Here is a 27,991-nt window from a genome sequence, read left to right on the forward strand (position 1 = left end):
CCTGCCTGAGATGACAGGTCAACAGATACCAGGGTCAAAGAGGTCCAGAGAAGGAATACCTGTTGCCAGCTTCTATAGTCTCTGCTCCACACTGGGCTTCGCTGACTCTCTACATCCGTGTAAAAGGCAATCTTTTTTTCTCTGTTGTAGGCAGAAGAATGTGTCTCGAACCAATTTACAATTCTTAATGCTAGACACTGTTTTTCAAGTGAGAGCAGTGTGGTACATTCGTTCTCAGTGGACAGCTATGCCAAGGGGGATTTCCTAAGCTTCTCCTGAGTTGCTCTCTCCAGGGAGACCCCTGTTCCCTACAATGTTGTCCCATATCTTTTAGGCAGTCAACCCTAGGGGTGGCCGGCCGGCCGACCTCCTGGGGGCTCCTTTTCTAAGAACTACTTGGTATTGCCTTCTGGTCGGTCTGTCCCGCCGCGTCCCGGGCCTCCGTCTAGCTAAGGCACGACCGGAATGCGCGGGAGGACCCGGGGCGGAGACGCCGGTAACAGAGAGGACCCGGGGCGGGCCAGTCTGAGTCCCGGCCCAGGCCGGGCGGGTCGAGGGCGGCGCGGGGACCAGCACCAGTCCCTCCGTCCCGATTCCCGCGTGGTATGAGCCAGCGTCCCCGCCCCATGCGGCGTCGCCCCGGGACTCTGGACTCCAGCGACGTGTCGATCCCACCCCCGCGAGGGCCTGGCAGAGTGCTCAACTCTGGGCTGGAGAATCTCGAGGGTCCAGAGTAGGAAGGAGGAGAAAGTCACTCTGCGCCCCTGGAGAGCGCAGGACCCGCCCCACCTAGCAGCCAGCAGACTGGGGAGGCGGCGCCTTGAGCGGAGCTCTGGGCCGGGACCGCCCGCGGCGGGTCAGCGGGAGGCAGGAGGGAGGCGCCGGGGCCCGGACTCGACGTCGACGCCCGCGCCGCCCGCGATGGGAAGTGCCTTATAAAGCCGGAGCCCGAGCAGTCGGACAGACTCCTGGCGTCGCCGCCCAGAGCGTGGGCCGCACGTAGTCGCCCCAGAGTACGCGCAGAGCTGGAGCATATCCGCGGGGCACCAACTTCTCCCCACCAGGACTCTTTAACTGTCGTTGCGGAGATCGACTACGTCCCACGGAGAACTCCTGATCGCCCCTGCCGGGACCCACTCTGCCCAGGCGGACCCCAGGAGGGGGCCGAGGGCACCCCCGGCGGCAAGGGCATGCTCCGCCCGCGGCATGGCCTCGGCGGTGTTTGAGGGCACGTCGCTCGTGAACATGTTCGTGCGCGGTTGCTGGGTGAACGGGATCCGCAGGCTCATCGTCAGCCGGCGTGGCGATGAGGAGGAGTTCTTCGAGATCCGCACCGAGTGGTCGGACCGCAGCGTGCTTTACCTCCACCGCAGCTTCGCGGACCTGGGCCGCCTGTGCAAGCGCCTCCGCGACGCCTTCCCGGAGGACCGGTCTGAGCTGGCACGCACGCCGCTGCGGCAAGGTGCGGGGCTGCGGGAGTGAGGGGTTCGGGGGCATCCGGGGTAGCGGGAGAGAGCTTTTCGGGGAGGAACATAGCGACGAGATCACGTCAAAGTGCTGTGAAATCTGCGGGGAGAGTTCCCTAAAACTACCGGTTGGCACCTGACTGAGGGCATCCAGACTCTGTTTTCCCTGAACAGTTTAGTTGTTCAGGAAGGACTGGGAGCCCGCACGGAGCCTGCGGCGCACAATCTTGAAAGATAAATGAGATGGGTGGGGAAGGTCCGCAGGACTCTGGCCTTACTGTCCCAAAGAGCAAGCCGCTTGTGAAGAAGCAGAGGCTCCGCTTTGCGGAGGCCACATCCAGAGCTGACAGCTACTGGGTCCCAGCTGCCTACTCCGCTATGAAGAGCCAGTGGCGGCTGGAGTGGGTTTGCAAGAAAGAGTGTCGGAACTGGGGGATCGCAGAGGTTATGATCGCTACCCAGGTCCTGCCCGGTTGAGGCCCCATCCGTATTCTGACAGTGAGTCCGAAAGCGAGGTGCCACGCAGCAATCTTTTCCACCTCTCCTGGAGGCGGCTGCCCCGCCTGCCATCCCAGGGTCTCCACCCCTGAGCTGGGTCCTCATGGATTTGATTAGCCACGGCCGCCTCCTCCCTGGCCTTGTGACGGTCCTGGTTGGCCCTGACTGTTGTTTTCTCAAACAGCAGTGGCTTCCCCTTTCCTACTGCCAGCAAAAGAACTGGAAGAGCGGAGGAAAGTGGAGAGAGACCTTAGAGATGGGGAAGTGTGAAGTGTGGGGCAGTTAGTAGGGTAGGCGGTGGGGCAGGAGGGATCAATAGACCTTCTGAGCAGACTTCCCCCAGTGCGTGGCCTCCCTGGTCTCTGAGACCCATGGACCCAAGCCCTCATTTTGTAGAGTACTCAAAGCAGCCATCCTGTGACAGCTTGGGGCAAAGTTACTCAAGGTTAGCCAGTACACGTCTCCTTTGCTGCCTGTCTGGCTAAGGGCTTGAGATAACCTCCGTTTCCCTCTGGTGATAGGTTCCACCAATGCGCGGATTATGTGGATAATTAGCTCCATTCTCATGACACATCCCCTGGCAGACACATCATTTGGATAGATTCCCAAAACCAAGTGAGTGTGGAGGCCCTGAGTGACAAGCCTGGCTTAGATCTACATCCCAGCCCCTCCCAGTGGCTGAGCACCACTTCAAGATTAGACCTGTTTTTATTGTTTTAAATTCGATATTTGTTTTTGGTTTGTTTGTTTGTTTGTTTAATTTAACAAATGCATGTCTGAGTCAGGAAAGCATAAGGAAGGGCTAGAAGTTTACTCAGAGGCTTCTGGAACAAGGCAGGCCGTGAACAAGTTGAACTTCCTGGCTCTCCCTGTGACCACGGACAAACCAGAATCATACCATCATTTATGAGAGTACCTATTGCCTGTGGGTTTTTGTGGGGGTGAGATGCCTGGTTGTATCTGGTGACAGTGTCTGTAAATGCCACTTGTTTACCATCAGCACCTTCTGGCCAGGGGTGCTGATTGCACAGTGTGGGGAGGGGTGTGAACTCACAGGTGAAAAGGCCTTCCCTGCAGCAGAAGGGAGGAAACATCTTGCCTTTGTTCACCTGGCCTCTTTGGCATCTATGCAGCCATCTGGAGTTGAGTCACAGTGTAGCCACATAGTCTCCCAAGAGCAAAGAAAGTATTTAAAAGTGGCGAGAAGTGGGTGGCCATCATGGAGCAGATCTGGTTTTTGTTTTATTTTTCATGGAACCAGGTCTCTCCAGACACTAAGTAGCAGCAGGTTGGGAGCTCCTGACCCAGGGCTGGTAGAGCCACTTCTTGCTGTGTGGTCTGTCCTCCAGCTCTGGGATGGGGAGGTAGCTGCTTCCTATGGACACTGTGCCCAGGTTGCCAAGGTGTCCCCTCGCCCCCTCTCACTTTTCTGTTCTCCTTCATACTGGGCTGCGTCTTGTGTTTAAGTTCCCTGTGCTGAGTGATACTGCCTCAGATTGTGAGCAAGGCCCCTCAAGGTGTTTACATCTCACACATAGGGGAAGGTATGCCCTTAAAAGCAGAAATGTGCAAATGTTTCCTGTGGACCATTTGAGACTCTTAGAGTATTTTAATCCTCTTTAGTAAGTACCCATTGCAAGCTGTGACGTCTGAGCTGGCCTGGTTATCTCTGCTGCTACAGATTCTATTTCAAAGTGTCCGGTGAGCTTAGAATTTGATGACTACATTTTGGGTTTACATTCTTGCATGTGATCGCATATTGGCTGGCAGGCACTGTGCAGGTGCCAGGGGCAAGGAAGTGAGTAGCCAGCTAAAACCTTTCACTGTCCTTATGGTTTCTGCATTTTGGTTAGGAGAAATGCATTAATAAACAAGATCAATATGCAATGAAGTATGCTAGATACTGATAAATACTCAGAAGAAACACAACTACATAAGCCACAGAAGAGGCCTTTAGGGGCAGGGAACATGTTTAGTTTTTAGACAAGGGTGGTCAAGGATGATCTTGCTGCGTTAGAGATTCAAAGGAAAAAAAGTAAAGCATTAGACACCTGGGGCCTCCAGGCAGATAGAGAACACCTTGGGGTTGGGGGTTAGCAGAGGAGAGATCATTATAGCTTGAGTGGAGAGTGTAGGTTAGGGAGCTGGAAAGACAGATGGCGGTCAGGCGTGATCTCCGTCCTCCCTGAGGACTCTGAGCCAGGCAGTTGGTTTGGGATGAGGTGAACTCCAGCTCAAGTGCTGAGACAGACAGAATAGAACAAGGAAGAGCACGGAGGAGCCATGGCTACTGGGGCCAGGTGTGAAGGAGCAGGAGTGAGAAGACACTCTGGCCTGAAAGGGAAATCCATGGAGGTGCTGAGTGTGGCACACGGCACAAGCCCCGGATTCTGGCACACTGTGGTGCAATGGAGCCACCTCAGGGGGTTGTGGAGTAGGGAGGGCTGGCTGAGGGAGGCAGCCCAAATTGTCACGTGAACCTGTGTGTGGTGTTCCTGTCCTTGCTGTGTTTCATCACCAATGCTGAGCACCTTAGGTGTATAGGACACTCTATCTCCCTAGACCCCGGAGCCTCGGCTGGGATAGTACCAGGAATGGTTGGATACTGATCCCAGACATGTGCTGTTTCCCAGGTCTGCCCCAGCTCCCCACCACCTTGTTCTCACCAGGACATTAGGGAGAAATGTGATGTCACCGGCAGACGGGGATGACGGTGCCTGATGGAAGGACCATCTGCGGCTCAGCGGCACCACGTTGCTTTCGTAGCGAGCATGCGATAGTGGTCCCGGACAGCTGAGCAGCGTATGAAGTTACCACTTCTACAAGCCTTTGCTGTTGGGATGTTAGGGTGCTGCCTTTCACGTTTACTGCAGCCTCCTTCCCACGCAGAGCTTCCCCAGGGAAATCCTGCCATCCTGTCTGGGCAGCTTTCACTTCTGGGATTTGACCATTTCCTCTGACTCACCATTTTTCTGACTCTTCCATGTACAGAGCACCCCGACCCGTCCTGGCCCTGGGGGGCTTGCCCTTCCTCCCTCTTTCTTGCCTACACCTCTAACACACTTGACTTCCTTCTTCCATAAGTGATTTCTTGGCTGCACTTGGTTTCTGAGTCTCTGGCTTCATGCCATCATCTTATACTAGGACCCGGGCCACCACGGCACATGGGTTGCCTTTCCTAGCTGTAGATGGAACCAATTAGAACTTACGTAGCTGATCCAGGAGCTTGCACCTACATCGTAGGGGATGCTGGAGGGAGAGACTTGTCTCTTCTCCACCAGACCTCATTGTGAGCCTGCAGGCAAAGCACACCCGACTCTGTGCACTCCGGTGGCTCTCCCGAAACTTAGGTCCCTTCAATTTCAAAATGGGCCTGATATTCTCTGCTGCTTTGGCAGACACTTCCAGAAATAAAAAGAAATCCATTCCTGCACTGTGTGTAGTTGGCAGAGTAGCCGCAGTGCACGTGGATAGTAAGTCAGAGAGCATCAAAGATGAGGTAGCTCTCCACAGAGCTCAGCTTGCAGCAATTGAGGAGTGTGGGCTTGAACTTGAGAGGAGGCAAGGGGCTGGCAGTGAGGTACAAGTCAGCCCGTGTTTTGCTTGAGTGTCTTCAAAGGAAGGCCAAGTCATTGCACCTTCCTCTGGGCCAGCAACAGGCTGGGGATAAAAGATTGAAGGCACACGCTGTCATGGGTTGGCACTGCCATGACACAGAAGATAGTTACAGTATTTTTATATGTTATGTGCTAGGGGTTGGACCCAAGACATTCTACATACCCCGTCTGCTTGGAACCAAAGTCCCAGCCCCACAGAAATGCTAGTTTCGCTTCCCTTTGGCATCTTTGGGTCACAGTGGTCCTGTACTGTTACTGGTTTTCATCACTTAGAGGGTTGTTTGTCACTTCTCGTTCTGGAGAAGACCCCGAGAGCCCCTTGATCTGACCGTTGTCCCTGCTGGTGGGAAGACAGGAGGGAGCAGAGGAGCCACGGTCCTGTGTTGTTTGCGGTGTCTCCTGGATAGGGCCCGGTCTGTGTGTTCATGTGCTGCTAGCTGTTCTGATGACACTGAGGGCTGGTGCCTGTCCTCGTCCCACCCCCAAGTGGAGTGACGATGGCCACAAGTTATTTCTTGGAACTCACACATGCAAACTCCCATTTCCCAATCGTTTGGGGAACAGATGTCTGCTTACCCTTTGCTGATGAGGAAAACACATCGATGCACTCGGACAGAACAGGAAAAGGAGGGAGTACTGTCCCATTGTTACCTCTTCTGTGTGAGGACCTCAGGGCCTGGGAGATTGGGTGGCAAAGCAAGGGACACAGCCAGGTTACCATAGGTGGGCACTACCTTTGCTCCCAGACAGGTGGGAGCTACTCTGTGCCTTGTAACTTTTAGCCAAGTAGCCTCATCCTCAGGGTTTGGAATTTCTGCCTTCCTCCTTCTCGTCCTCCCCTTCCTCCTCCTATTTTCTAGGAAGCACATAAAGGAATAGGTTTCATGGTAACAATGCATACACCTTTTATACAAGCTTTATTTCAACTTGCCTACTAAACTGCCCTCTCACATCTTCTCTCCTTGCTGGTGGCTCGTTCTTGATATGAGAGCAATACGAACATCTGTGTTGCAAGGTGGTGAGTCCTACTGAGTAATTGTAGTTATTAAGTGCCCAGCACCAAGCTAGACACATGGAGCTGCTGGCTTTCTCAAGCTGTTCATCCTATGTCCAGAGTAACCCCTGTAACCCCAATAAGAGGGCTCTAGGCAGGAGAATGTGGAGACCTGCAGTGTCCTACAAGGCTGACCCACCTAAGAACCTGCCCACTGCTCCCAGCATGCCCTTGGTAGGTGTGACCTTACCCTCCCACTGACACCCTGCCCTGCCTAAGAGAGATCTCGGCATGTACCACAGTGGGACTGGTTGGGCCTATTTATTGCTTGTTGTGGGTCAGACTTGAGTGGCTGAGGAATCCTGAGGAATTCACTCGAAGAAATAAACTCGCCAAGCATGTGGCATACTTGCCGCCTGGGAAGCTGTGTCTCCTTAAGTTCTGTGGAGCTTGTCTTTTTCTCGGTTCTCACCACAGCACACTCTCCCCAGCCTCGGGGCCCTCTGTGGGCCTTCACTCGTCCATATCTGCTCGTCCTTCAGGCATCCTCCTGCTGGAGTGAGGAGAGGCATGTTTCCTGTTGTCCTAAGGCCTGAGCCCTGCCCACCAAGTGTGGTCATTGTATGCCTCCTGAACACCTTGTGGATAGCACAAATGTCCAGGAGAGCCAGGGTTTGGGCCATGGCATCCCCCGACCAGTGGTTTGTGAACTTCCTGTGTGCCCTTCTTGTGTGGAGAGGTGAAAATGTGGTATCTTGTGTCTTTTAAGCCCAACTGGCATGGGCAGGAGGGGTAGCTTAGTGGTTAGGATGTTAGGATTGAGTTCCAGTACAGTCGGGAGAAAAAAACGGCAAAGTGAATGGGTTTTTGTTTGTTTGTTTTGTTACATAGGGCCTCCCCTTGTAGCCTAGGCCGGTTTCCTGAATGCTGGAATTTTGGCATGCGCCATCATGCCTGGCTTGCGAATGGCTTCCAAAAACTGTCTAGAGTTCTAGGAAGGGAATCTTGCCTTAGGTGGGAGAACATAATGAACAGAGAGAAGGGATCAGGAAACTGGGAAAAATCAGAAAGTTCCATTCAGATGTATTTTTATTTCCCACTTGGAGAAAACAGCTTGGTCTGCTTCTGAGGCCCCTGCTGGGAGCAGGAAGTTAGAAGAGGAAGGAAAAACAGCTTCTTCCTTTGCGTTCCAGGGAAGTTTCTTTCTGGCTCCACCTCTGCCTCTTCCTCCTTCCAGCTCTTCATCCCTAGGAGGGATGTGAACAGGAAGACACTTCTTACCTCTGTCTCTGTGATCCTTGGAAATTCCCTGTGCTCTGCTCAGTGGGACAGGAGGAAGGGGGAGGCCAGCCAGTCAGAGTCTTCTGGTGGGACTCAAGAATGTTTGTGTTCCCCGAGGTTTTAGCCTGTGTCAACACACACTTGTGCATGTGCGTGCCTCGAGCTCAGACTGTGCAATAGCACAGAACAAAGGCTCATTTGGGGTTTTCTAGGACCTTAGAACCTCCACTGGAGGGCCTGGTCTTAGGCTGCGTTTAGAGAGTACCCGTTTAGAGGCTGGGGTTCCTGCTCAGTATTGAGAGCATTTGCCTTACGAGTTCAAGGCCCTGGGTTCTATCCCCAGCAAGCAAGAAGGAGGGAAAAAATATTTGGAAATTATTGGATGTTTTCCAAAAAATAAAATAAAATAAAATAGAAGGTAAAGTATGCTGTTTCCAGAATTTGTGGTGTATTCACCCTTAAATAACCCCCAGCCCCAAGACTGTATGTACCCTGTCAGAGCGCACAAATAAATACAGTCAGCTTTTCTGTGCCCTGTTCCTGCACAGTGTGTTGATGGGCGCATTTGTTAAATGGACAAGCAACTATTTCAATGAAGTTTGTTATTTGGCCACAACAGAAAATCTCCCCCAGGGCTATCCTTTGTCATAGGAAGAGTCAGAAAGCTTCTTCCCTCTTAGGAGAGGCAGGTGCTGTGGGCCATGGACGACAATTAATACATTTCTTCTCTGCTGACCTCTGCTTCATCTGGCCTTTATTAACCAGAATTCCTCTGCAGACGAAGCACTAATGTTAGAAGTGTCCTTCCCTCCCTCCCCCTACCACCCTCCCTCACCCTAACCCACCAAGTCTTCTGCAGAGGAAGCCTGGGGCACTTGTCAGAAGTACTGAGACCAAGCCCTGTTTAACAGACACATGGGACCCAGGTTTCTGAGATGAAGAAACTAATTTGTTTATGCTTGCTTCATTGACTTTTGGTTCCAGGAATAAAGCAGGTGTTTTCTTTTGCTCAAAGCAGCTAATTATAAAACAACCACAAACTATGTTCTTGTGAGGCTAAACCGCACCACTGGAGTGGCGGGGGCAGCTCTAGGCTGACTCTTTTGAAGTAGGGTCTCACTATGATGTAGCTCTAGCTGGCCTAGAACTTCCTGTGTGAAGCAGGCCTGCTTCTGTCTCCTAAATGCCAGGATTTAAGTAATGCACCACCATGCCCAACCATGCTAACATTCAGTCCTCCAGTATTCATGCATTTGGGTTGCTGAACTATATATGATATTGTTAATAATGTTTTAAGCCTTTAACTTAACTGCTTGTACTAAACTTGGATAAAATTCTTGTACCACAAACTATGTGTTAGGAAATTTTAGAAGTTGAGGTTATATGAGTAATTATACTTTTTCAGAAACCAGAAAATTTTCAGGGAGAATGAAGCCTTCTGGGTCAAATTCTTCCCATGTGGGCAAAATCATTTTGACTGTGTGAGAGCCATCTTATGTGGTGTGTTGGCACCATCTGCTGGTCAACTTTGGAACAACAGTCTTCACTGACACTTATTTTTGAGTGAGGATCTGCATGGGCTTCCTTCCCCAGTCAGATGCCTCCCCTTGTTCAGGTCTTAGGCACACTTGCATTTTCAAAGAATGCCACTTGGCTTTCATTCAGAAGCACAAAGACTGGTCTAAGGAAGCAGTGCAAACAAACCAGAAGGTTAGTGTTAATTCTCCTGTGAATCTCTCCTGGCTGCCTGTGCCAGACAGAGGATGTGCACTGTGGGATTGGGAGAGCTGTTTTCTCACTGTTATCCCAGAACTGTGAGAAATGGCCTGGAACCAGTAAGGTGTTCTGGGATCAAATCCAAATCAGAGCCAACATTCTGATGCAGTTTCCAGAGGCCCAGAGGACACCCTTGCTTTTCTCAAGTTCATCCTGGGACATGGGACACAGAAAAGACAGATCTCAGGGCATGAAGTTCATGCTGGACACGAGACAAACAGCAGCTGTATTTTCAGCAACCGTTACTATTGTGTCCCTTCTGTTTATCTGGAATTCACAGTTCTCCAGGTTGTGAGATCTGGCCGTCGTGAAAGACTGATTGTCACTGATGCTCTCCTATCGCTTCGATAAACACTGACCAAGGCAACTCACGGAAGGAGGGGCCTTCAAGCTCCAGATGGGATAGCATGTCAGCAAGCACTGGGCAGGCAGCAAGAGCAGGGAGCTGAGAGCTCACGTTGTCAACCATAAGCAAGAAGACTGAGAACTGGAAAGAGTGTAGGTTTCTAAACTCTCCAAGTCTGTCTCTTGTGACCTCCAATAAGGACACACCTCTTAAACCTCGCCAAACAGTCACCAATTGTTCAACCATCCAAGCCTATCTGGGCATATTCTCATTCAAACCAGCATACCCAGGATGTAAGATGCCTTCGTTTCCCTCTCTGTTGGAGGTTGTGAATCCAAGGGGAACAGAGCTGAAGTCAGGGCTCGTTTGAGAAACCAGAATGGATGCTTTTACCCTGCACAGTGGTGTAGACTGGCCATGCGCTGTCTGCACAGGAGGATGGTCTCCTACAAGCCATGCTCAGAGAGAAAACGCCTACCTGCTGTGTGACAGGCTCACAATGAGGACTGTAGCTCTTAGAAACCGGAGGGCAGTCCCTGGGGGACCGTTATGTGGAGTTTTTTGTTTTTGTTTTTGTTTTTTTTGTTTTTTTTTTTTTTTTTTTTTTTTTCTCTAAGGAGTTCTAACTAGGCTCTGTCTTCTGTAGACTACTCTGTAGCAAGGAAGAATGTTCAAAGCAGCCTGTTGCAAGAGTACCTGCATCCTTCTGTGTGCACACAGCCACACCCTCGTAAAGACAGTGATGCTGAGAGGTGTCTTGGAGAGAATTCTGGCCTTGTGTGACTATCTTGATTATATTTACACAAACCGACCCAGCTGTGCTGTTACTAGGTGACATCTCTTATAGGACCACTGTCATATATGCCACATATGTCCAAATTGCTATCTTGCCTGGTCTGTCTGTCTGTCTGACCCCCCTTTCTTTACATAACTATTTGAAATCTGTTTGAGGAGCTCAGGGCTCCCCTAGCATGCTGGTATTTCTGCTTTGCTTTTTCCTTTTCTCTCTTCAACAGACAGGGGTGGGTGTGGCTTAGGAAGAGAAGGAGGGAGTAACCCAGTCCCTTCCTCTAGTGACGGTTGGTATGCTGTGTTTGAGTGCATGCAAATGCATGTATGAAGCATGAGGTTTTCCAGTGAGCTGATCACAACACACTCTGTCACCTGAGTGACACATTTCATGCCTGTATGGCTAAAGAGGGAGGGAGGCTGGGAGAAAGGGAGGTGGGGGAGGGGAGTGAGAGAAGGAGGGAGGGAGGGGCAGAATCAGAAAACACTAACAATAAGCAAGGATATTTGCATACTGGGAGGGCTAGGGGCAGGAAGCGCTGTGGTTGGGGATAGCCCAGCTAGCCTTTTGAAAATGTGCTTTTCTAACATCTGGGGGCTCTCTGGCAGGAGCTTCCAGGAACTGTGTGTTTGGGTTCATCCTAATTTCAATCCGATTGTTTTAGAAATTAGGAAATTTAGAAATTTTGATCATGGTTGTTGATGCAGGTAGTCAGTTGCCCAAAACCTCGGCAACTTTACCTTTGTTAACAAAACCAAACCAGAGCCTGAGAGAAACTTTTCAGGACTGACCATCGTTCTGGGATCGTTGTCTCTGGGGCTCTGTTGCAGACACGGGGATTGTGCCATGCTGGTCACACAGAGTCCAGGACAAAGAACTCTTGATTCCATCCCTTGAAAGTTGGTGGGAGAAGCTGAAGTGAGAAGACCTACCTTTACATTGCTCACGAGAGACAAAATTTTAAAAATAAAATACCGCGTAGCCCAACAGCCTGTCATAGCCTGTGGTGACCACTCTCTGATCCTTACATCCCTGGTGAGGACCATGAGTCATGCCCACATGGGTTTTTGCTGAGATCTATTTTTCCTTCTGAACATTGCATTTACATTGGCTAAATAAGGGCTTCATTTACACAGGCCTTGTGGTCTGGGCAGCTGTCATTGGCACAGTGAGTCTTCCCCGTGTCATTAGGGGCAGTGGATTCTGAGCCACCCACCCCTGTGCAGTCGGCATACTGCTGGCAACTGAGGGGTCTCTTGGCTAAGCTCTGCTGTGTCTAGGTGTTAGTGGCCTAGCCCCAGAATGTCCCACTGCAGGGGATCTTACAACCCTGTCCTATTCCACTGTCGCAGCAGAATCACACATTACTGAGAGGCTTCCTGTGTCCTCTGGGATGAGACCAATTCCTTGGTCTCCATGATATATATGCCACCTGACAGCCAGTCGTTAGCAGAAGACTTGATTATTGGGTCTCGTGTTTGGGGATCTCAGTGCTCAGGGTCCTATGAGCCCACTTTTACTTAATGCTGGTTATAAAATGGAAGAGTAGCTACGCTGGCCATTCAGGCACACGAAGATGCTACAAAGGCCTTCTTCAAAATAAGAGGTGGGTAATTGTACCTGAATGAGGAAACAAAAACCCACAAATGCAGGCAGAGAGGTCTACAATCTACAGTAGAGGGTATGTATCGTCTGTCTGAAAGCTAAATCTGTGGTAGTTTTCCCACCTCAGTTTAAACTGCAGAAGAGACAGCCATGGGTACGGCTGTGACTGGAACGGAATTAGGACGGAAAAGGCTCTTGTCTTCTTGTTCCAGCTTTATCCGTGGTTTCAAGAATTCATGGGGGGCCTTGAGATGTGTCTGCCTTAAGAACAGGACATTTTGCTGTGGAAGGGGACATTGGGGCGGTGTGTTCATCGTGGGACACCTGCTCATTTTACCTGGCCATTTCTGTCTGTGTTCTAGGACTGCTTGCAATCAAGGGTGCACAGGACATAGAGGCCAGGCTCAATGAGGTTGAGAAGCTGTTGGAGACTGTCATCAGCATGCCCTGTAAGGTGAGAACCCGGAGGCCAGGCGGGGCAGGAGGGCCAGCCCAGCACCGCCAGGCTTAGAAACAGCTCCCTCCCTGGGGCTCACTGTTTCCTTCCCATCAGAAGTCCTAGACAGTCAGATCAGAGGGGAGATGTCTGTGACTCCCTTCTGGAGTCTTTTCTCTCCGGGAGACAGAGCGGAAGGAGAGCCATGAGGTGTGGAGCAGGTGGGGATGGAGGCTTCTCCAGAAGCAGCGGCCTTTGCTCTCTTCTCCCCTCAGAACCCTCTCTTCTTGCTGAGGTTGAGAGTAGGCACCGGGAAGCCAAGGGCAGTATCAGCACGCACACTGGCAGCTCGCTGTTCAGTTACATTTCTCTGAACACTGAGTCTGTGAGCTTGCTTTGGGAAACAAGAAGCTGGAGGGCCGGGCAGAACTTAGCTCTTAAAGGCTGTTTTCCCCACAGAAAATGGGGCATGGAGAGGCCCCCCAGGAGATAGTAAAGGAGGGAGCGGGGTGTGATATCCCGGCTTTGTGCACAGTATTCCGCAGAGCCACCCTCCCGAGCAAGAGGCCTCGCCTGTAGCCACTGGACGGGCCTTCAACCAGCCCCCGCAAAGGTCTGGGACTGCCGCCTGAGCATCACATTGGTTGGGGTCACCTCTGTGCAGCACCCCAGCACACACGTGGGACCTGCTGTGGAGAGTAACATCTTCAGTGATCACTGTGTCTCTTCCCAGTACTCTAGGTCTGAGGTTGTGCTCACCTTCTTTGAGAGATCGCCTCTGGATCAGGTGTTAAAAAATGATAATGTCCATAAGATCCAACCCAGCTTTCAAAGTCCTGTTAAAATATCAGGTAAGAGCACGGGGAAGGCGTGGGAGGACTGAGGAAGGTGTGGGAGGACTGTGGTGAAGGTGTGGGAGGACTGCAGTGAAGGTGTGGGAGGACTGATGAAGGTGTGGGAGGACTGTAGTGAAGGTGTGGGAGGACTGACTGATGAAGGTGTGGGAGGACTGTGGTGAAGGTGTGAAAGGACTGTGGTGAAGGTGTGGGAGGACTGCAGTGAAGGTGTGGGAGGACTGATGAAGGTGTGGGAGGACTGTAGTGAAGGTGTGGGAGGACTGACTGATGAAGGTGTGGGAGGACTGTGGTGAAGGCGTGGGAGGACTGATGAAGGTGTGGGAGGACTGGTAAAGGCGTGGGAGGACTGTGGTGAAGGTGTGAGAGGACTGTGGTGAAGGTGTGGGAGAACTGTAGTGAAGGTGTGGGAGGACTGACGAAGGTGTGGGAGGACTGACGAAGGTGTGGGAGGACTGATGAAGGTGTGGGAGGACTGTGGTGAAGGCGTGGGAGAACTGTGGTGAAGGTGTGGGAGGACTGTAGTGAAGGCGTGGGAGGATCGATGAAGGTGTGGGAGGACTGTAGTGAAGGTGTGGGAGGACTGATAAAGGTGTGGGAGGACTGTGTTGAAGGTGTGGGAGGACTGTGGTGAAGGTGTGGGAGGACTGGTAAAGGCGTGGGAGGACTCTGGTGAAGGTGTGAGAGGACTGTGGTGAAGGTGTGGCAGGACTGTAGTGAAGGCATGGGAGGACTGACGAAGGTGTGGGAGGACTGATGAAGGTGTGGGAGGACTGTGGTGAAGGCATGGGAGGACTGTGGTGAAGGTGTGGGAGGACTGTAGTGAAGGTGTGGGAGGACTGATGAAGGTGTGGGAGGACTGTGGTGAAGGTGTGGGAGGACTGATGAAGGTGTGGGAGGACTGTGGTGAAGGCGTGGGAGGACTGTGGTGAAGGTGTGGGAGGACTGTGGTGAAGGTGTGGGAGGACTGGTAAAGGCATGGGAGGACTGTGGTGAAGGTGTGAGAGGACTGTGGTGAAGGTGTGGGAGAACTGTAGTGAAGGCGTGGGAGGACTGATGAAGGTGTGGGAGGACTGCGGTGAAGGTGTGGGAGGACTGCGGTGAAGGTGTGGGAGGAGGACTGTAGTGAAGGTGTGGGAGGACTGTGGTGAAGGTGTGAGAGGACTGTGGTGAAGGTGTGGGAGGACTGTAGTGAAGGTGTGGGAGGATCGATGAAGGTGTGGAAGGACTGCAGTGAAGGTGTGGGAGGACGGATGAAGGTTTGGGAGGACTGTAGTGAAGGTGTGGGAGGATCGATGAAGGTGTGGGAGGACTGCGGTGAAGGTGTGGAAGGACTGTAGTGAAAATGTGGGAGGACTGTGGTGAAGGTGTGAGAGGACTGTGGTGAAGGTGTGGGAGGATCGATGAAGGTGTGGGAGGACTGCAGTGAAGGTGTGGGAGGACTGATGAAGGTTTGGGAGGACTGTAGTGAAGGCGTGGGAGGATCGATGAAGGTGTGGGAGGACTGTAGTGAAGGTGTGGGAGGACTGATGAAGGTGTGGGAGGACTGTGGTGAAGGCGTGGGAAGACTGTGGTGAAGGTGTGGGAGGACTGTGGTGAAGGTGTGGGAGGACTGGTAAAGGCGTGGGAGGACTGTGGTGAAGGTGTGAGAGGACTGTGGTGAAGGTGTGGGAGGACTGTAGTGAAGGCGTGGGAAAACTGATGAAGGTGTGGGAGGACTGTGGTGAAGGTGTGGGAGGACTGTGGTGAAGGTGTGGGAGGACTGTGGTGAAGGTGTGGGAGGACTGGTAAAGGCGTGGGAGGACTCTGGTGAAGGTGTGAGAGGACTGTGGTGAAGGTGTGGGAGGACTGTAGTGAAAGCATGGGAGGACTGACGAAGGTGTGGGAGGACTGATGAAGGTGTGGGAGGACTGTGGTGAAGGTGTGGGAGGACTGTAGTGAAGGCGTGGGAGGACTGATGAAGGTGTGGGAGGACTGTGGTGAAGGTGTGGGAGGACTGATGAAGGTGTGGGAGGACTGTGGTGAAGGCGTGGGAGGACTGTGGTGAAGGTGTGGGAGGACTGTGGTGAAGGTGTGGGAGGACTGGTAAAGGCATGGGAGGACTGTGGTGAAGGTGTGAGAGGACTGTGGTGAAGGTGTGGGAGAACTGTAGTGAAGGTGTGGGAGGACTGCGGTGAAGGTGTGGGAGGACTGCGGTGAAGGTGTGGGAGGACTGTAGTGAAAGTGTGGGAGGACTGTGGTGAAGGTGTGGGAGGACTGTAGTGAAGGCGTGGGAGGATCGATGAAGGTGTGGGAGGACTGCAGTGAAGGTGTGGGAGGACTGATGAAGGTGTGGGAGGACTGTGGTGAAGGCATTGGAGGACTGTGGTGAATGTGTGGGAGGACTGTGGTGAAGGTGTGGGAGGACTGGTAAAGGCATGGGAGGACTGTGGTGAAGGTGTGAGAGGACTGTGGTGAAGGTGTGGGAGGACTGTAGTGAAGGTGTGGGAGGACTGATGAAGGTGTGGGAGGACTGTGGTGAAGGTGTGGGAGGACTGATGAAGGTGTGGGAGGACTGTGGTGAAGGTGTGGGAGGACTGATGAAGGTGTGGGAGGACTGTGGTGAAGGTGTGGGAGGACTGGTAAAGGCATGTGAGGACTGTGGTGAAGGTGTGAGAGGACTGTGGTGAAGGTGTGGGAGGACTGTGGTGAAGGTGTGAGAGGACTGTGGTGAAGGTGTGGGAGAACTGTAGTGAAGGCGTGGGAGGACTGATGAAGGTGTGGGAGGACTGCGGTGAAGGTGTGGGAGGACTGCGGTGAAGGTGTGGGAGGACTGTAGTGAAAGTGTGGGAGGACTGTGGTGAAGGTGTGAGAGGACTGTGGTGAAGGTGTGGGAGGATCGATGAAGGTGTGTGAGGACTGCAGTGAAGGTGTGGGAGGACTGATGAATGTTTGGGAGGATTGTAGTGAAGGCGTGGGAGGATCGATGAAGGTGTGGGAGGACTGTAGTGAAGGTGTGGGAGGACTGATGAAGGTGTGGGAGGACTGTGGTGAAGGCGTGGGAGGACTGTGGTGAAGGTGTGGGAGGACTGTGGTGAAGGCGTGGGAGGACTGGTAAAGGCTTGGGAGGACTATGGTGAAGGTGTGAGAGGACTGTGGTGAAGGTGTGGAAGGACTGTAGTGAAGGTGTGGGAGGACTGATGAAGGTGTGGGAGGACTGTGGTGAAGGTGTGGGAGGACTGTGGTGAAGGTGTGGGAGGACTGTGGTGAATGTGTGAGAGGACTGTGGTGAAGGTGTGGGAGAACTGCAGTGAATGTGTGGGAGGACTGATGAAGGTGTGGGAGGACTGTGGTGAAGGCGTGGGAGGACTGTGGTGAAAGTGTGGGAGGACTGTGGTGAAGGTGTGGAAGGACTGGTAAAGGCGTGGGAGGACTGTGGTGAAGGTGTGAGAGGACTGTGGTGAAGGTGTGGGAGGACTGCAGTGAAGGTGTGGGAGGACTGCGGTGAAGGTGTGGGAGGACTGATGAAGGTGTGGGAGGACTGCAGTGAAGGTGTGGGAGGACTGTGATGAAGGTGTGGGAGGACTGTGTTCAGTGACTGTGGTGGTTGCAAAAACTTTCCAGTGTGGCACTGGAGGAGAAGGGCTCACCTCCACCCTTGGGCTCCAGAAGGTCACTTCCCTGGAACAGAAAAATGATCCCTGAGTTCTTACTAAGCAGTGTAAGTGCCTTCTGCGTGAAGACCACAGAGTATGTCCTTCTTACTCCAAAGTCTTAGCTTGACATATTAGTTAGAATTTACTTAAGAAAGGTTCTAATGATGATGAAATATTAACAAGGCATTCTCTTTAAAAATATGTATTGTTTTAATTTTGTGTCTGTATATGTGTTTTGTCTGCACGTCTGTAGTGTGCATATTTACATGTGTGCCTGGTGTCCACAGACGCAAAAGAAGGCATTGGAGCTCTCAGAACTGGAGTTGTAGACGGTTGTGAGCCACCAGGTGGGTGCTGGGAACCGAGTGTGGGTCTTCTGGAGAAGCATCAAGTATTCTTAACCGCTGAGCATTTCTCCAGCCCCAGGAAAGCATTTCTGAGGTAATGATCTGGGCCGACCGACCTGCGGAAGTGAGGGAGCCCTTGAGAGGTGGCATTGAATTTGGCTATTGGCTATAGGGAAGCTCTTAGCTTCGGGACTGTTGGCATTGACCTTGTAATGACCTTGCACATTGACACGGTAGCACCGAAAGTCAGCCACTGTAAGGTGGAGTCACCACAGTAGAGTTCTATAGGAAGGAAAGAGCCCCATGGCCTGTTTGCTGTTTTCCTAAGAGTTGGCTATACTTGTCCAGAGAATTGTATTTTTGTTTCTTCAAGAGGCTAACCTTTAACTCACTATTTAGCCCAGGTTGGCCTTGAACTCATATCAGTTCTTCCCAACTATGTCATCCTCCTCAGAACTGGAGTTATAGGTATTCACCGCTTGCAGTGCAACTCTGGACCATGGTGCTGAGGAATACTTGGAGGAAAAAGAGCTCATCTTGGTAGCTTCTAGGACTGGGTTTCCTCAGCCTGGGCTTAAACAGCCTGTGACCTGAAGGGTTTACACTCAGCTTACAAGAGGAAAGGGAACCATGAGGTGAGATCTAATCTGGCCTGACTTGTGGAAAAGAGGGAAGAAATTTGGTGCCCCTTGGCCATCTTGCCTTTCTGAATACTGAGCATCTGAGGGGTAAGGAGAGGAGGCCAGACAGGCAGGGACAGTGTGATGTGCTGTTGTGTCTGTGCCCTGTAAGGATGACAGTCACAGGTGTGTGCCTGGGCGAACTGGGTGGGTGGGTCCTAGGACCTGGGGTGGGAGAGCCCTGGATATGACTGTGAGTGCAGAGGGTGGATGGTCCATCTGGGGTTCATTGTGTGGCAGATTCCTGGGTTGTCTTAGAGGAGAATGGGCGGTTTAAGGGCTTAGGGGACCTTTGTTAACCAGCACCTGGGTTCTAGAACCTTCTGTCCAGCGGATTGCATGTAGTGAGGCTGTTGCTTGTCTGGGTTGTCTGAACAAAAGGTGACTTTTGATCTTGTTATATCACCTCCAGATTCTCGGTCTCTTCCACTGGACTCTAGCCATTGGTTGTGCTGTGACCCTCAAGGGTCACCAAGGTGAACACTCCCACCCACTGTCATTCTCTCCAAGTCTTTCCCTTTAAGGAGTAGATGTTGATGGTCAAGACCTATACCAGCCTTTCTCTCCTTGTCTTGGGGACTTTCTTCCTGCACTCTGGCATTCAGAGAGATGGCGGTACCATGGAGTTGGCTCAGATTCCCCACCCCGGGGATGGTGATATACAGAGCCTAGGCCTTGTGTGTTTTCTTTGGATGTTGAGGTTGTAGGTGCTGAGGGAGCCACCAGATGGCAGCAGCCACTGGTTTTACTGAAGAATCTTGTCAATGTTCTGGTACCTTGCAAAGACAGCCACTCAGACGTAAGCATTCATTTCCTGTGTTGATCTAAATGTATATCAAACCTAAGCGCACACGGAGGATCTTAAGTTTTCTGCAGTAGTGTGGCTTCGACTACACAGCACAAAGGAAACAAAGGCCTCAGCTTTACCTGGTCATGCTAGTAGAACCAATGGATTTCATCCACAGAAGTGGGTTTTACCCATGAAGGTTTGAAATGAAATACATTTTCAAACTTCTTCAATCCAGTATCCATTCAGTCTTAGCCATAATGCTTAGTATAGGGAAGCAGACAAGCTTTTGTTCTGTTGGAGTAAACTGAAAATATAATGCAAGGGAGGCCTTTGAAGAGAGGAAAACTGTACTGTGAATGCTTACTCAGAAAAGAAAAAAAAACTGCACAAGAAAAGTAATCAGAAAATTGATGACCCGAAGGGGTGGTGGGATAAGGCAGATGTAAACTTTGCCACAGTTACAAATTAGAAAAAAAAATCACCGTTACCACACCATGTACACTAACTGGGAATGCTGGAAAAACATCTGCTGATAAAGATAAGGTAAAACCAGTGGGGGAAAATATCAAGGAAACAAGGTTTTCACAGTATCAGCTTACTTCGAGGACACCCGGTGAGCATCACTAGTAGGCCTATACACACTGTGTAGTACACATGTACAGACATGCAAGCCCCATACTTTCACAGAGGGTCACTCAGCATGCCCTGTGGGATTCCTCCCAGTGACATATCACCAAGTTCTAACCTGGATATCCAGCCTCCAGGAAAAGTTGTGAAGTAGCTTACCTGAATTCCTTACAAGGCATGCAGGAGGAGCAGGGTCAGAGAACCATCAGCATCCAGGAGACCAAGACACTCAGTGCAGCCGAGTCGGAGTTGCCTCTAAGCAGAAGCAAGTGGTACCGGTGAGACACTAGAGGAAGCCTGTTGAAGGGGCTTCATACTCAGTAGCATTGTCCCCTTGGCATTCCCTGGATGTGATGAGGGACCCTAACTGTGAAGTACTGACAGTAACGGGGCTGCTATGGGTTATGTGGGAGCCCCACGTGCCTTTATGGTTCACCCGCAGTTCTAAGGTTATAGGAGCATAAAAGCATCTCACAGTCTGGTGAATGGCTCAGTTGATGGAACCGTTGCCTAGCAGTGTGAGGCTTTGAGTCTGATCCTTGCACAGGGCATGGGGTTAACTTGAAAACTGTTTCTAGAGTTCGGGGTGTGGCCTAAAATATGAAACCAGCTAGCGATTTTTTGCTGTGGGTTCTAAACTGACATGTGAGAAACTCATATCTTGAGTTTGTTTGAAAATGGGCTGCAGGCACTCTAACATTTCCTTAATTGTAACATTTTCTTCAGTTTTAAAAATTATTATTCTTATATGACAACACATGGAAATTATGACCAAGTGTCATGGTAGTGATTAGTATCATTTGAACTTAAGTGTTTGTTAGAGCCTTCAGACATATCGTCTTGTTTAATGTGCAGCAGAGCCCTGTAAAGAGGATGACAAAGCAGAGCCCACCTGTTCTCCAGGCACACGTAGCAGGAACAGGGTTGGAAAGAGCTTGGGGTCAGTGTGCACACATGCTAATGCTCTGGATTACCAGCAGTGCTATAGTTTCATAATATGAACATCAACAAGGCCTTACTGAGCTTAAAGGCACAAGTCCTTGTTCTGCACCACCTCTGTTGGTTACTGTCACTAAATACTCCACCAGACATAGCTTAGAGGAGAAAGGGTTTATTTTGGCTTTAGTTTAAGAAGGGATACAGCGCATGATAAGGTGGAAGGTGTGGCTGTGGGGTTGTGAGATGGCTGCTCACGTTGTATCTGTGTCAAGAGGCAGAGTGGACAGAAATGGGGCCAGGCTATTCACGTGTTCACACACACAAGCCTATATGGGGCATTTTACACTCAAGCCACAGGACACCCTCCAGTAGAGACTGATCCAAGGCTAGCTTCCCATTCAGGAGGTTGTTGTTCGGTATGTAGATGGCATCTAAGGAAGGTACTACTGCAGTACTATTAGCAAAGCGGTCATTCTAAACCTATGGCCCCTGCAGTTAGATACATGGTAAGCTCAGGCTTTCTTTATTGTAAATTCTGGATAACCTTTCTTAGGTTTTTAAGTGATAACTTTAAGTATTGCTTTTAAGTGAATAAAAGAAATGAAAATATAAACTGTCACAGAATCTTTGTCCCGGTTTTAGCTAGCTCAGGCATGGCCATGTGTGTCTGGCTATGTTTTGAGCCTGTTTTGGTACTTGCTTTTGTATTTGTGTGTTTTGGTAAGCCATACCTCTCCACGCTGCTTTGGAGTGGATGCAATGAAGGTTTATAGACTCCATCTGTGAGCTCAGGAGTTTGAGATTGGTAGCTCAGCACGATGAGAGTGAGGCTGGGGATCCACGGGGAACCCAGGGCTTCTGGGGAGCAGCTTTGGTAAAATACCAGCAATTTGAGCCTTTGAGGCCTGGATCTAGGACTCTGAGAGACTGGAGACTAATTTAGAGCTACCTCAGGGCCAGCTGGCCTTGGGATCTCTAGATCTTGTTAATGTTTCCAAAGACTCTTTGTCATAGACATCTGAGGGGTGACTTGTTCCAAATCTGTTCTTGAAGAACCAGTAAAGATCCCACATCCTTGACTCTTAAGTTCACATTCAGCAAAGATTAGACATGCCGATAGCTTCAAGAGTCTGTACACAAGTGTCTTACATTCCAGGATCCATTCCCCTTCCCAGAGTCCCTTAGTAGGAGGGAGAAGGAGGTGTAGGTTGTCAGTGAGCAGTGTGGAGGCTGTACTGGGGCTGCCTGCACTTCCTCAAACAGACAGATTTGGGTCAGAGTTAATAAGAACAGTAAAGAAAATGGCTCTCTGCTGCCACACCCTCTGAGTAGGCAGGCGAGAGAATCGGAACTTGAGTGGGGTTCAGTGATTTTTAGTCTGACAGCTCACTACCTGAGCATCTTCCCTTCCCTCTTTATACACAGAAATGTAGCTGACCCAAGTTCCCAGACTCTTTACTTACTGGTTTGCTGAGTCCCTCCCCAGGGCTGCAAACCACTGGGCAGAGGAGCAGGGAAGAAGGCAGGGGATGGAGCCAGAGCTGGTATCCCACGAGTGTGGCTGACTGAGAAAACACGCTGCCAGACACACACGACACACACTAGCCCCTTCTCCAGGAAACCTCACACATTTCAGAAGCACTTAGCAAACTGATGAGTAGTCCTTTTGTGAGAGTGAAGGGGAAACCTGGTTTTCTTTCTTTCCTTCTCTTTCTTTTCCTTCCTTCCTTCCTTCCTTCCTTCCTTCCTTCCTTCCTTTCCTTCCTTCCTTCCTTCCTTCCTTCCTTCTTTCTTTCTTTCTTTCTTTCTTTCTTTCTTTCTTTCTTTCTTTCCTTCTTTTTTTCTTTCTTTCTTTCTCCCTAGTTCTCTAGTGCCAAATGCCTAGGAAGGTTAAAAATAATCAGGAAGTGACCGTTTTCATCATGAAAAATCAGCTTTATTTACTCAAAAATAAATTAGACAGTGGCCCAGTAGGAGGAAGGCTGAGCTAATCCTATAGAAACAAAGGCATCTGATGTCTAGTAGCCCTTAGGTGGGAAAAGATGCTCTTGTTGGCTGTATGGGCCTGTAGAAGAGGAAAGGCTAAAGTCAGCTGTGTTCCTACCATAAGGATGCAATCTTGTGGAGTAAACAAACTCGAAATGTAGGGTATATGGTAAGTCTGCCTTTTAGAGTACGAGCCTTACTGGAGAGGACTATAGAAGTGGTCCTGAGCATGGAGCTCAGCTGCCTGAGAGCCAAGGGCTAGAGATGAGTGAGGCTAACAGAGAGGAGGATTCAAGGACAAGATGGCAACAAGCCTAAAGGAGAGAAATTGAGTTCCTTCTGAACTGTCAAGACTATAGTAGGTAAAAAGAAGAGAGCCACACTAGGTTCCTTCACAGTCAGCTCTTTATGCCTGTGGGTCCAGAGTCTATGGACTCAACCAAGCTCAGGCCTAAATACTGGACAGAAGTACTGTGTCTACTGGTCATGTGTAGCCATTTCTTCTCAGTCATTATAACAATGATTTACATATGATTTCATCAGGTATTCTAAGTGATCTAAAGATGATATAAAGCCTTAGGGAGGATGGGTGGAGATTCTGGAAACACCACTCGTTTGTATTAGAGATTTGAACATCATAGGTTTTGATGTTCAAAGAGGGTGTTTGTAACTAAATGGATGCTTGCTTGCCGTGATGGAATCCAGGACATTGTGGGATGCTAAAGTGAGGTAAATCCTTAGACATTTTCAAATACAAACTTGAGGGTTTCCCATGGGGGAGAAGAGTCTCAAGGCCATAGGGCTGCAGTGTAAGCTTCCAGCTTAGTGCCAGCCAGAAATCTTCCACTTCGGCTCTTTCAGCCTTAGGAGAGCCGTTGTAAACTAACTACCAGTGTAGAAACAGGAAGCTGCTTTTGTTTGGTGATTTTCCTACAGTACCCACATCCATGCTTACTGGGGGAAAATCCTAATGTATATATACAATTTTATGAGGCAAAGTCAGCAAGCTGCTCATTTCAAACGCATCTGATCTCACCTGATGGTTAGCACCACCCAGGATAAAGGTTCTGTCAGCCCTGTCTCAGCCATAGGCTAGAGGAGCTCAAAAAGGGCAGGGAAATCCTGTGATGTCACATTGTCACAGTGGTCAGACTTGTGCTCAGTCCTCTGTCTACTTTGTTCCATCCTCCACTGTAAACCCACAGGCAGGGCACACGTGGAGGTGCTCAGGTACTAGAGGATTTTGCTTCGGGGAGAGATACACTGCTTCTGAGGTACTGGTGTCAGCACCTCAGTCTGCCTGTCTGAAAACTAGAAGGATTCTCTGGGCATCAGGAGAGAGACCTGGAGACAGTGGGTGATGGGGAAGAGGGAGACAGATATAAACTTCAATTCTATAATTTATTTCACAATTTCATGCACACAGACACACACACATACACACCTTCTCTTTACAAGTTCATCCTCCTATTTTCATGTCTTTTTATTTTATTTTTTAATGCTACACAATATTTAGAGTTGCTGTCATGACCATGGGTAGGAGGTTATTTGTTGAACAAGGGCAACTTGACTGTGTCTACACTGCTGAAGGATGTCATTTCTCCTTCCCTGGTCCCCATTAATTACTGATAACTTCTCAGGAAAAGGTGGGGCCATGTTAGTCCCTCTTCTGCCCAGGCTTGTGCAGTAACCACTGTTTCTGTGAGTTTCTGGGTACAATGGGGGTGTGAGGGTCAGAAGACAGAAATTTACAGCCCTCCTCCCCTTCCTCCAACTCTTACATTCTTTCTGCCCCCTCCTCCACAATGTCCCCTGAGCCTCGGAGGGGGGTAATTGTAGATGTCCTGTTTAGGCCTGAGCACTTCCTAGTCACTAATCCTCAGCCCTGTATTCAGTTTTGAGTTTGCATTGATAACTGCAAAGGGAACTGTCTCTGGCCCTGGCTGAGAGCAGTCGGTCTGATAAATCCTGAAATTCTAACCTCAAGTACTGACCGCTCCTGAATACTTACCTCATGGCTTTGGTTTTCAGAAATCATGAGGTCCAATGGATTTTGTTTGGCAAACACAGAAACAATAGTCATTGACCACAGCATACCCAACGGGAAGGACCAGCTCCTGGATGCGGAGTCCACAGAACATTTGTGAGTGCATCTTCTCTAATGTGTTTTCACACAACGGGTCAGAAGCTGGTGGCGTGTTCAGATGCTCTAAAGCAGAGGTTCTCAAGCTTCTCAATGATGCAACCCTTTAATACAGTTCTTCATATTTAATACAGGTCCTCATGACTCCAGCCAGAAGATTATTTTCATTACCACTTCATAGCTGTAATTCTGACACTGTTGTGTAAGGTGAATGATATGCAACCCCAGTGAAAGAGTCATTCGACCCCCAAAGGGGTTGCGCGCTACACATTGAGAACTGCAGCAGACTCTGCCAGTTTGGATGTTCCTATTTTAAAAGTTTATCTCATAGTCTAGAGAGAGTTTGGTTAATTGATCTAGGGGTGAAATAGTCACCTAGTCACTAGATGTGAGGGGGCATTTTGAAGAAGTTGCAAAACTCCAGGATCTAGTTTGTGTTGGCTCTGAGGTGTGAAACACTATACTCTGGTCCAGAATCTAGGATTCATGTGCCTCCACACTTCCTGGACCAGACATATGTTTGTCTCACAACTTGATGGGGACTCATTAGAACCCTAGTCTTTGATTACTGAGGAGCTTTGATTCCTGCTGGTTGGACAGTCAAAGGCCACAGTTGCCTGCATCCTACCCTACTCTGCAATGGGACTTCTGTGCTGTAGAGAGCCTGCCACCTAGAGGCCAGCAGGAGAAACTACCTGCATGCTTGGCACCTGCCAGTAGGGAAGTCTTGGCTTTGTTGCTAGGTGTTCCTGGGGACAGAGAGGGATCCCTGAGAGTATCTGGGAGGCAGACCTAGGTCCTGTAGCAACTGGTGATGTGAAAAGGTCTCCATCAGACTCCTCTACCGTGACATCTCACACAAAGCTGAAGGACCTTCCTTCTAATACTCTTTCAGTGTACACCAGAGTGCCATCCCTGCCAGCCAGAGATCCCCAAGAAACCACGTGTGGTGGCTGAAGCATCCCATGTTATCTTAGCCAGGCATGTCTAGAGGCCAGGCAGGCCAGGGGATTGCTCTGTCAACACGGTTTTCTCACCATATTCTGATGAAAGTTTCTACTTCCATGCCCTCTGTGAAAATTCATTACTCCCAGCAGCAGTACTCCAGAACATGCATCGCCTCACCGAAATTAGACTGAACACTCAGAGACCGGAAGGCTGGTGGCACTTGATGCTAACCATGTGGCCCTGGGCTGGGAGTAGTGGCTATCATGCATTGGGGTGCAATGGAGTCTCTGCCGAGAGCATCTAAATTTGACCCAGAAGGAAGATGAGTGGGTACCAGTGAGTGGACACTGAGGGAAGGGGGCAGAAGGGCCAGCAGCAACCCTGGCAGTGCTGGTCTCAAGGCCTTTGGTGGTTCTTCCTCCAGTTTCTTTCATCCCATCATGGGGATATCCTCTGCTTTGAGGGGAGGTGAGGAAGGCAGAGTGAGAGGTGGGAAGGTCAGGACAACCCTGTGTGTACACTGTGTAAGCTCAGGGCAGCCCTGTGTGCACACTGTGTAAGCTCAGGACAGCCCTGTGTACACACTGTGTAAGCTCAGGACAGCCCTGTGTGCATACTATGTAAGTTTCCCAAACCTGCACAACTTTCATCCTCAGAGCATGAGCCATCCTAGATCAAACCAGGCTTGGCCAAAATGTAGAGCCTACCGTCATGACCCTAGAGAGGAAGAACCTTCCTTCAGGATCATAGAGAGCCTTCTGTTGTGTCCCTCCCTGGTGTTCTTGCAAGCTTCTGAGGACATATCACAGTGCAGAACAGGAGCCAGAATATCATTGCGGATAAGGGATGCATGAAAGCCCCACTACTTTACAGACGCAGAAAGCAATCGCAAAGACCACAAAGCTCAGAAGCATCGCCTAGGTGGTACCCCCCCATTTTAAATAGCTTGTGTGTTCACAGTTTTTCCCACACTGTCTGCCGTAGGCCTGGAAAGGACCTCATTTTGTTGATGTCCCTTGTCCTCTTCCATAGAGCCTGGACTCCTCAGTATCCTTGCATTGCCCTGGCTAACTTTTGTCCTCTCTTTTCTGGCTGGGGTCCAATATGGTGGCCTTCACCCTCTGTTGTGTCTTTCAGATTTGAAAATGGTGGTGAGTTCCCCTCAGAGCTGGAAGATGGCGATGACCCAACGGCTTATGTCACCAACTTGTCCTATTACCATCTGGTTCCATTTGAGACGGACATTTTGGACTGAGTCTCTCCATCGGGCTTTCTCTGCCTCCATCCTTGACTGCATGTCCTCATGCTGTCTACTGTGTCCCCAAGGGCCAAAGCTGCTGCTCAGCCTCCAAGGGTCCTGAGGTTCAACAGGCCTGGGAGTTTAGGAAGCAGGAGCACAAGGGATCCCCAGGCAGCTGGGAGGCCGTCTACCTGCACTCAGCCTCGCCAGCCTGCCCCTGGGACGCACTGTCACTGCTGGGCATGCTTCCTCTTGTCTCTCTGCTGACTTGGGGAGCACTCCTCTTGGACACATGACCCTGACTCCTCACTTTTCTCTTGTGTGTCAAAGGCACAAAGCTTTTTGAGAGGACTCTTGATAAGTTACAAAGTTCTGGAGTTATTATTGTGGGCAGGAGTTATTAAGTGACTCAGGACTTCCCTGAGAAGAAGAATGTATGGAGTGTGTGTGTGTGTGTGTGTGTGTGTGTGTGTGTGTGTGTGTGTTTTCTTTACACCTGCTCCCTGGAAACTGGGTTTGGGGTCAGCTAGAAGGAGTGTTTACACAACATCAAGCCTGAAGAAAATTGCTGGCTTCTGGGCAGGAAAAACATTCACAGTCCTGTGCATATAAACCTGGTGTAATTTTTTTCCAGAGAAGAGAGCTCCTTCCTCTCTGCCAGGCGGTCATGTGGTTATCACTGCCTAGGGTGCTCAGTCCCTCCTCTGGTGAACTCAATGGCATAAGTGCCAGGATGAATCAGAAAGGAAGGGATGGGGAAGAAGGGAAGCTTACAGCTTGGACCACAGAAGGTCTGGGTCCTGCAAGCTCATGTCCTCACTGTGTCTACTAACGACCAGCACTTGCTAATGTAAATAATAGTAAATTATTGAAAATTCTAATTCTTTTACACAGTCTTCTTTTAATCTATTTTAATTAAATAAAATCTATTGTTCTACTTTGATCTAGTGATGATGTGTGTGCAAAAACAAAAACAAAAACAAAAAAAAAAAA

At 50.2% G+C, this 27,991-nt stretch overlaps 1 protein-coding gene across 2 annotated transcripts; it reads left to right on the forward strand.

Moving 5' to 3' along the window:
* Positions 1-883: 883 nt before the first annotated feature.
* Positions 884-27,941, forward strand: PXDC1 (PX domain containing 1). Of its 2 annotated transcripts, XM_080924679.1 has the most exons (6): positions 884-1,462; positions 12,736-12,827; positions 13,543-13,660; positions 17,586-17,645; positions 24,699-24,810; positions 26,896-27,941. In XM_080924679.1, exons 1-6 carry the CDS (start codon positions 1,207-1,209, stop codon positions 27,011-27,013), a joined length of 756 nt encoding a protein of 251 aa, XP_080780805.1. In that variant the 5' UTR covers positions 884-1,206; the 3' UTR covers positions 27,014-27,941. The 2 variants fall into 2 exon arrangements, with proteins under 2 accessions (XP_080780805.1, XP_080780804.1); XM_080924678.1 differs by lacking the exon at positions 17,586-17,645.
* The last annotated feature ends 50 nt before the right edge of the window (positions 27,942-27,991 follow it).

Source organism: Micromys minutus, assembly GCF_963924665.1.
Source record: "Micromys minutus genome assembly, chromosome: 1".
Lineage (NCBI taxonomy): Eukaryota > Metazoa > Chordata > Mammalia > Rodentia > Muridae > Micromys > Micromys minutus.

Coding starts and splice junctions, on each gene's coding strand:
- PXDC1 (XM_080924679.1), top strand. CDS start 1,207: ATGGCCTCGGCGGTGTTTGAGGGCACGTCGCTCGTGAACATGTTCGTG. Junction 12,828..13,542: donor TCATCAGCATGCCCTGTAAG/GTGAGAACCCGG, acceptor GTCTCTTCCCAG/TACTCTAGGTCTGAGGTTGT. Junction 13,661..17,585: donor AAGTCCTGTTAAAATATCAG/GTAAGAGCACGG, acceptor TGGTGTCCACAG/ACGCAAAAGAAGGCATTGGA.